This window comes from Pavona decussata, unplaced genomic scaffold (assembly GCF_977016875.1).
Source record: "Pavona decussata unplaced genomic scaffold, jaPavDecu1.1 SCAFFOLD_16, whole genome shotgun sequence".
NCBI classification, from domain to species: domain Eukaryota; kingdom Metazoa; phylum Cnidaria; class Anthozoa; order Scleractinia; family Agariciidae; genus Pavona; species Pavona decussata.
In genome coordinates, this window is record NW_028145439.1 from 573,140 (window position 1) to 582,848 (window position 9,709).

At 41.5% G+C, this 9,709-nt stretch overlaps 1 protein-coding gene across 2 annotated transcripts; it reads left to right on the top strand.

Moving 5' to 3' along the window:
- The first annotated feature begins 3,255 nt into the window (after nucleotides 1-3,255).
- Nucleotides 3,256-9,709, top strand: LOC146487169 (uncharacterized). Of its 2 annotated transcripts, XM_085085311.1 has the most exons (6): nucleotides 3,256-3,642; nucleotides 4,264-4,448; nucleotides 4,832-5,216; nucleotides 5,973-6,023; nucleotides 6,208-6,248; nucleotides 9,379-9,708. In XM_085085311.1, exons 1-6 carry the CDS (start codon nucleotides 3,558-3,560, stop codon nucleotides 9,571-9,573), a joined length of 942 nt encoding a protein of 313 aa, XP_084941437.1. In that variant the 5' UTR covers nucleotides 3,256-3,557; the 3' UTR covers nucleotides 9,574-9,708. The 2 variants fall into 2 exon arrangements, with proteins under 2 accessions (XP_084941437.1, XP_084941444.1); XM_085085318.1 differs by lacking the exon at nucleotides 5,973-6,023 and having other exon boundaries at nucleotides 9,379-9,709.

Genomic DNA, 9,709 nt, shown 5'->3' on the forward strand with positions numbered 1-9,709 from the left:
CCTAACTCCACTGGGGACGCATCAGCAACAATTCTTGTCCTGCAGCCCACCTGACAATAAGCCAGTGTCTCGGCTTGTGTAATAAGCTTCTTCAACTCTTGAAATGATCTCTGCTGTTCCGCACCCCACTTGAACGTAACGCCCTTCCTGGTCAACTCCTGAATGGGCTTGGCTATGGATACTAGGTCTGGCATGAACTTCGCTGAATACTGGACCAAACCCATGAAAGATCGAACTTCACTTGCGTCTTTGGGAGGTCTTGCGTCTCTAATAGCAGCCACTTTCTTTTCACTTGGTTTAATTCCGTTACTTGTCAGTTCATGACCGAAGAACGTGATCTTTGCCAGTCTAATTTGGCATTTGACTCCATTCACAGTCAGCCCACTTCACTCAGCCTGTCAAGCACTGCAAACAAACGTACATCATGCTCCTCTATGTCCTTGCCATGAACGATGAGATCGTCAGCAATGTTCGCAACCCCCGCACAACCCTTCAAAACATCACGGATAATTTGTTGGTATTTCTCCGGTGCTGATGTCACACCAAACATAAACGGCTTGTATCGGTAACGCCCGCGATGCGAGACAAACGTTGTGACGTGTCGACTCTCTTCACCGAGCAGAATCTGATGAAAACCCCACTTGAGATCAATCTTGCTGAAGACGGTACTTCCGTTTAGATCATGTAGAAGCTCCTCCACCGTTGGAATCGGATGCAGTTCTCGAACAATCGCCTCATTTGCACGGCGCATGTCCACGCAGACCCTCATGGCTCCTTCTCCTTTAGGCACAACTACCAAAGGTGAAACCCATTCCGACGGCCCTCTGGTACTTCTTCTATTATGTCCAGCTCCAGTAGTTCGTCAAGCTTCTTATCGACCTTTTCCCGCAACCCAAACGGAATTCTACGCACATGCTGTGCTACAGGCTCCACAGTGTCGTCGATGTGCAGTTTCAGCTCATACCCCTTTAAGAGACCAACGCCCGAAAACAAACTGCTGTATCTCTCACGCATATCACACTCCGCTCGCCCGCTCAAATTCTTTGCCTGGAAAGGACCGATGTGTAAGACACCAAGTTTCCCTGCGGTTCCACGACCTAGCAGCGTTCGCCCGTTGCCCTTGACAACCACGAAGTCAGCCGTACAACCATTACTGCTGCCCGAGAGCATAACATCTGTAGTGAAAGTGCCCAGAGTTGGTAATGGTTCTGTGCCACCATAAGCGAAAAGTGCCTTAGCTGACTTGGGAGACTCGCACCTGATTCCTCTCTGCTTCAACAAGTCCCAGGTTTGCTGGCTCATCACATTGCAAGTAGCTCCTGAATCGATAAGGACATCTGCTAAATCCACTCCTCCGATGATCAGAGTTACAAAACCACTATCTTGTTTCACTTGTTCATTGCACTGTTCTACCAAGAATGCATACTCAGGACTCTGCTGAACTGGTCCGGTAAATTGTTCACCATCATCTGCACCAACCACTTGGTTTCTTTCTCTTATTTTACCAGGTCTAAATCTTCCTCCACTAGCAGTACTTCTACCTCCACGGGTTTGACCTCCGTCTCCACTGGCCGCACCTCTGCCCCGACCACTAACAACTCGGCCTCCACTTGTAGAACGTCTAAACTCACCCCTAGTACGACCTTGACCATGAAATGCCCAATACCACCACACCTTCGACAATCTTGATCGCGCGCGGGACTCTCCTAATCTCCACGAAAATGACCATCTTGACCACAACCAAAACATATCTTGACCCTAGCAGAATGTTTATTCATACTCGACTTTCCACCGACTGCATTCACATGATTAGCGCTTACGTTTGTTCCCATCACCTTCATCTGGCGATCGACCGCCTCTTGTGACCTCGCAATCCTTAACAGATCGTCTAAACTCACCGCTCCCTCCTTGCGACGGATAACACTCCAATGACACTTGTCGATGACTTGATCGCGAATATAGTCGTCCTCGTTATCCCCGAAATCACAGCTAGCCGCGCGTTGGCGAAGTCTGCAAAGGAACTGATCAACCGTTTCGCCCACTTTCTGTACAATCTGTCTGAACAAATGTCTCTCTAAAGGAACGTTTGCCTTCGGGATAAAATAATCATCTATTGCTTTCATCGTGGCCTCGAAAGTACTAATCTCGTCCTCGCTGACCAGTGTAAAATATATTTCTTGGACGTCGACACCCGCCGCATGCAACAATAGAGCTCGTTTTTGTGCGTCATCTGTAACTCCCTTTCCTGTTAGATATAACTTAAACGAACGCCTCCACTTCCTCCACGTTTACTTAAACTGAGCGGATCACCTTTCGTATCGAACGACACCAACGAGCCGACATCCAACGAAACCATTACCGAAGAACGTCGATTCTCGAATCCTTGAATTAAAAATCCTCGTCGCCAAAGTAAAACGCTGGTACAAGTTCTCAGATGAAACGGACCGCCAGCATCTAAGATCAGTATTTTAATTCACCCGCTCACACAGAACATTACATGACAACAACTCGACCGTTAACTCGCACCTCACTTATGAATATATTACAATCGTAATAGCTTTATCCCGATCGGACAATAATGGTGCATAATCATGCTTGAACACTACATGAACTATACCATGAATGAAAAAAAAAACTATACCATGAATCGTGCCATGCATTACTTACAATACACATTTACTTATTTACTTTTAAGGATTATGTTGATATTTCTACAAGGTACATGGTGTAAAATCTACCCTGGTGTTTATTATGTTTTATTTTGTTGAAGCTCACCGTTTGTTACAGGCCTGTCAACAACATAAACATTTTTAGAGAAAGTATTTGTACGAACTTCTGGTCCTATCTACACTTTGCGTTAATAATAGTAATCATAAACTTAATCATGATGGCAATCTCAGCCCGGTCCACACGCTGTACTTGACATGAGCTGAATCAAGTTCCAATTTATACCAACCCAAGTTATTAATCCCGGCTGAACTGATTCAGACGCTGAACTTAATTCAGTCGAAATTAATACACTGAAGCATATTATGACTGAACGAAAAAGGGGATTTGTTTTAATTGTTGTATTTGATTTGGCTCATGTGAATTACGGCGTCTGAATCAAAGCCGGTCCACAGCCGTTATTCCCGGCTGAGCCAGGCGAGAAAAGTTGCTGAGCCGATCCGTATTAGATCGGCCGTTCTGAATTGATTCAGACGCCGTGCTTCACATGAACTTAATTCATTAAATTCGATTCGGCTCATGCGATGTACGACATCTGAACCAGGCCTTAGTGATCACTATAAATTATTTAAACTGTTTTAAGGCCTAGTATCAGCAATCAGCAAACAGATTAGATTATATACAGAAACTTCGACCAGTATAATTAAAAGAATCTGAAATTGAAAATTATATTCTTTTCATTTCTTTCTGCGTCATACTGATCTAAAATACAAGGCTAAAAGTAAAAAATAAAAATAAATAAAATAACAGCTCCCGCTATGGTCAGCGAAGAACGTACTAATTCCACCTGTTTTCGCTACTTTTAGAAACGTTTTCAAAGGTTTAGAGACATGTCACATAGACAGAAGGGAATTGTTTACAGGGCTGGAACAGAAACACGTCCATCATTTGATGTAACACACACAATCGACAAAGGTATACTAAGGTATATTAGATGTTAGAAATAATACATACACAAATATAAAATACAAAATATTCGAGTTAAAAAGGTTACATAGAGGAAAGTTGTACTCCAAGGTGCTCTTTCACTACGGCATTTTTAGTGAATCGCATTATCAGTTAGTGCTGTTCGTGTAAGTTATCTATACAGTAATAAACTACTTCAGTTGAACCCACATGGTACATAGTGTCAGAAACCTCTCCCAATAACTCACAGTGAACCTTTCGTCCCTGAAAGTATATTATGTTTTCCTTACCTGTTACAATATCCACCGAAAAAGTTACTGTATTGGAAATGCAGGTGGCGTTTCCAGGACTTCCTTTCAGAGGACTACCTCACATTCTCACAATCTATCTTTCTGTGTATTTCTTTCATTATTCACTGGCCGTAAGACTTGAACACCTTTTAGTATCTTAAGTAATGCAATGAGAAGTGTTTTCTTTGCTGTTGATTCCATTTTGAACGGTGCCGGGAAAACCTTCTGGGATATTTGCATCTTTTGTCACTCAGGTCAACCAATTTAGAGCTTTTAGCCCTTTTGTAGCCCAGAAACATTTCTTGAGGAAAAAACTGCGCTATTTTTTTCTTATATGCAGTTTGGCTGGTTGGAAACCCAGACTTGTATTATCCCCTTCAACAAGACTTACGTCCATCAAGACGGAGTACCAGAGCAAATTCAAAGGTTCGGCTTTGGAAAACTGACCTTATCAATATTACCAAATCAGGCATCTTAACAGTCAATACGCACAAGTTTGAGGGAGTCTACCTCGTCGAATTAAGGGTAAGTTCTCATGATTATTTAAGCAGAGCTGCTATAAAGACATTATGATTGCATTTTTGTTGGCACTTAAAAAGCCATTTAACAATGGTTTGAAAGTACATGAATGGAATAAAACAATCGTTATAAAGATGAAAAGCTCAAACGAAACAAATCTCAGTCAAATACTTGTGAATACTTGGTTCAAACAATAAATTGGAACCAATGCAATTTAAAAACCCAACCTTCATGGTGTGAATTCAGGGCCAAACAACGGGATACAAGATCACGGCAGCGATTTTCTCGTTCCGTCCCTATATCTTCCTCCAACAGGCCAATCGCCTCTCAAATGTGTCAATGTGACTTAATTAATGACCTCACCATCTTCCCACGGATTACTACCGCAGGGGTCAACAAGCTCGGAATATTCTGACGAGGAAATCAAAAAAGTCAAGGAAGCACTAACTTCCACAATCGATAAATGGGAGCCGACATCTGTCCAAAAGTGTCGTGGAGGAATGTCCCTAATGGACTTCAGCAACCTGGTACAAGCCGAAATAATCTACATGAAAGATCACTATCCTACCACTGCTGAAGAATTCAACTTTCAGGCTGAACTGAAAGCGGCAAGTCACTGGTGCTGGCCTGATAAAGACCAGCGACCTCTTTCTCTTAAACCTGGGCCTCATCATGATTGTCGTGTGAAAATTGCAGCTCAGAAAACATGCCAAAAATGGATAAAGGAAGTGGAAAAAAGTGATTCTTCGCATGAAGAGGACCAAAGAATTTCAGGTAAGCCATCGTTCTTTACACGATTAAATTAGTACAGGCAAGGAGACCAATGGTAGGGTTGGTGGGATAAATGCTAAGCACAAGCTTTGGTAAAAACTGAGACTGGAACTGCTCGGCCGGCCACGGAATTTACTGGCATGAGGTATATTAGCTTCAGTGTAGCTTAAGAGATTTATGAATGTTTTTTTTTATCACTTAAGGTAAATTGGCCATCGTAAAGAGATTTTAGTGCTGAGCTTTCGATCATTAAGCACTCGAATCTCTTTACGATGGCCAATTTGTCTTTAGTTATCATCACTGTTGATAAACCAAGCATTCGTTTCTACTCGCCACCGACGCAGCACCGCAGTTTCTCTCGAAGCAAAACCCCCGTCGGCTCTAACGCTCCTTGGCCGCATCCACATCCGTTCAGCTTCTATTGGCTCGATGAGAGGATAAAACGGGACGAGCTTCAGTAGGATATCTTTTTTTTTTTTTAATCGTGTCTTGAACAAATGTGCATGACAACGTTTTCGAAATGTGGCTTACATCATTACCACTTTGTGTGTAATGAAGAGCTGAAATAATAGCAAACCCCTTCACTGAACATTGGACACTTTTTTTTTTCAAATAATACCTGCAGCTAATTAACCGGGGAAATTTCGTATGATGACTATAATCACTCTAATCACTGTATTGAGACCCATTCAGTAAGTAATAACTGTTCACCATTTTCTTTCCGTTTACATTGATAACCCTTATTTAAATTTTTCTCAGATCTCAAAGAGGGCATTTTTGCTTTGATGATGTATTACGATGTTAAAAATGGTAGGTTGTGTAGCTATCTTCTTTGTTACATGAACCCTCGCCCACTTCAAACTTGTATCTAGTGACTTCATCGAGTAAGACCTATTCACGCAAGGACCAAAAAGGGGACGCTACAATCTTTACATTTTTCCTATTATCGTTCGTCTCAGTAAATTTATCTTTCTCGCTATTTACTTTTTTCCAGTTCATGAATTGGCTCAGGGTCCTTGTTCCTCGGAACATAAGGTGAGGTATATAAATTTACTTAATAATATATGATTCTTACTTTTATATTTCACTGAACTTCGCAAATAGCAAGAAGCTGTTTTAAGCTTATAACTCGGGCCATATTTGACTACGTGGTGCGTAAGCCTACGATCTTTTAGCAGTGATAACTTCCAGCATCGCTAACTCCCCAAAATCGATAGATATAGAGATATTCACTCAGGAAAAAAATAGTTCAGGCTTCAGAAGTGATTCATCGTTTTATTGCTACAGCTCTGTTTCGTATGGTTAGCAGCTGACCACACTCATCAGGAAACTTCAACGAATGACCGGTTAAGATTCAAAAGCTGGCTATATAAAGTAATCAAAAACTGGCGATTTAAAACAAGCAGCTGCTAGGCGATAAAGTACAATTCCACGTGCCGTGATAGAATTCACCTGCCATGGTACAAACGGTTACTTTACGTTATACAAGAGGTTTTTGGTACATATTTATTGATATGAGGGCATGGATTTGTGAAATTATTCGAACTGGTGATTTAAAAAAAGCGTTTGCTGGGTGATAAAACACTAATGCGCTTGGCGTGATACAATTCACGTGCCATGATACAAACGGTTACTTTACGTTATTTGAGAGGTTTTGAGTACATATCTATTTCTGTGGGGGCATTAACTTGGTAATTCATTGCGTTTGTTCAGGCTACAAAGATATTTTCTACTAATTAAAATAAACTTTCCGTGAAGACATAGGTTACATTTCTTGTTAGTGTTATTGTAGGGTTTGCACTTTTCGAGAACTTTCTATTTAATGCGAAACGTTTTGTTTGCGTCCTTCAGGGTCTATATGTTAAGATAGTTCCGTTGCATTTCGTCTGTTGCGTTTCGGTATCGTTCTTTAAAGTTTGATACCAGTCCCACGTACAATTCTGTTGTTGTTATCGTCGTTACCGCCGTTTGGCAGACCACGTTCGCTTGGAGGTATTTACCATCAAGTGGGCATTCTGCTTTCTTCCTGCAGTTTCAGCTCGGGTCATGATTTTGGTTTGGGGTCGTTGCTACATTTTAGAGTATCTGTTTGTTATGTAATGCGATGATGGTTTTCATGTTTGGCATGCATGAGCAGCTGAGTTTTAGTGTGCCTGTTGAAGATCTTGTTTAATGGGTGGTTCTTGGGGAAGCATTTGTCGACGATGGATAAAAATTTCTGTAGAATTGACAATTTTTAAATCTCCTATATTTAGCATACATTGACATAAACACTCTAATATCAACTTATCAAGATAAGCTCAAATTCTTTTACTCAGATGTATCAACGATATGAAACATGATTTAGCCAAACAAAGCTCTGTGAGCTCTAGGGCACAAATTCAAGAAGTTTGCTGACATAACGGTTTCCTTCTTGAACAAATTCAAAAACTGTTGACGAAATTGCAAGTACGGTCGCATAATTTGTCATGCGTGATGCCGTATTCCTTGGCCCGCCAATTTTTCTGAATGTGCTTTGTTTCGCGTTTCGTAATAAAAATGCTACGCATGATAACCCATGAAGGTTCAGGATTTTTCCGCCGGAGGAATCAAACACGAGAATTGTCATCGCAGAAATGAGTGTGACACGATAGCGATGGCGTCACCGATTACATCTCCATATAGTCAAATTGGAAAATTAAGTCTTATTGGCGGTACTTTCTTTAGGGGCTATTTTTATGTTTATTATGCTTAGTTCGAACTTTTAAGTCTCTGGATGAAAACCTAAGGCGTGGACATTAAAATAAAAGCTAAAGAGGAGGAGTTTTCTCAAACGTGGATTTCGGCATTTCTTAATGGTGACCTTTGAAAGTTAAAACGGGTAAATGGATCCTATTCACCTAAACATCGAGCACCTCTGTTGTGCTATTATTCCAAGCGTTCACTTAGTCAGAAACTGTCTCTCTCTTTCCCTCTTCCTCAACGTGCACTTGCGATCGATCGTTCGATTCGACATGACCATTCTTCTGCTGTGAAACATTCTCGTTGCTTGCGGTGAGGTCTGCATTCGAATCTTTGGAATTCTTTGAATTTTCTGAGCATTCTGCAGCATCTTGTGAAGGTCCCCTCCCCTTCCCCGATTACTTAACTCGGCGCCTCACGGCCCGAGTACAAAGAACGCGAAGAATTTAATAACGCGACAGAAAACTTAACTCGTGCCGCCCGAGTACAAAAAACGAGACCGAGAACAATAACTCGTTTCCCGAAGTCTCTCGAATCTCTCGGCCCGACGCGACCCCCAAAATAAAAAAGAATTTGATAACGCTACCAAAACCTTAACTCGTGTCGCCTTACGGCCCGAGTAATAATCACACAAGCATATTCTGTAGATATCAATACACCTGAAAAGTTAACGAGCTCCTGCGATAACTTTCATAATCAGTTTAAGATAATTATACGATGTAATAATGTGAATTGGACGAGCTGAGACGGTATGTGTAAATAAGATAATTGTGTAATAGAGAAAGACAGACCGATAGAGAGGTAAGACGGAGAGATACAGACAGAGGCAAGATCAAGAGGGATCCGATATAACGTTGATCAAGACAGTTTAATGTTAGTAGTAGGATTGAAGTTAGACAGAGTGAGGCAGAAGAGAGAGTACCACATACAGTTTATGCAATAGGAGAATGCTAGTAAACGGGCAATTCGTTCTCAGGCCATGCAGAAGCTGTCTAGTTAATTTTTATGAGTTTCTAGATCGCCGATATACAGCTGTTTTGACAAAGGTTGTCCAAAAAAGCGTAAGAGCGTACGCGACAATGCCGAAAGGTAGTCGGGGAAATGTCCAATAAATTTCAATAAAAGCTCAGATTCCATATTGCCCGCCATCTCAATAAATTTCAATAAAAGCTTAGAATCCATAATGCCTCGACTGTACAGCGAAGACTTGAGATGGCGGGCAATATGGATTCTGAGCTTTTATGGAAAAAATTGGGTATTTCCTAGACTACCTTTCGGCATTGTCGCGTACGCTTTTACGCTGTTTTGGACAACCTTTGTCGAAACAGCTGTCACGTATACTGCCTGGTCTAGCAAAATCCGCCGTCTGATCCCACTGTTTATCTTAATATTTCGCATGCCTTGGCAGTTAAGTTTTTCTAACAACATTCCTCATTCGTTATAGGACCGGGCTAAAGCGCCGGTGAATGACGACATTACTCGCAGGAAAATTCCAAAATGTGTTTGCAAAGTGGAAGTATCTTCTACAACCAATGGCAAGTTCAAAATGCAACCCCGGGACTACAAGGCACGAAAGGTGCGCCGAAGTTTAAGGAGATCGGTAAGCGAGGCCTCTAGAGACAGTGTGGCCTGGTTCTAGAGGCCAGAAGGATTTCCTGTACGACCAAAACATTTCTACAAAACTTTTGTAACTTTTTTATATCAAAGATTGTATGAAATTGTATGATTGTCATTCAAGCGCCTTAGATCATATAGATATAATGAATTTTGCGCTA

What these genes read in the sequence shown, in the direction of transcription:
- LOC146487169 (XM_085085311.1), top strand. Translation starts at nt 3,558, where the DNA reads ATGTCACATAGACAGAAGGGAATTGTTTACAGGGCTGGAACAGAAACA. An exon ending in AGAGGACCAAAGAATTTCAG is followed by an intron (nt 5,217 to 5,972) that starts GTAAGCCATCGT and finishes AATTTTTCTCAG; the next exon opens with ATCTCAAAGAGGGCATTTTT. An exon ending in CTTGTTCCTCGGAACATAAG is followed by an intron (nt 6,249 to 9,378) that starts GTGAGGTATATA and finishes CATTCGTTATAG; the next exon opens with GACCGGGCTAAAGCGCCGGT.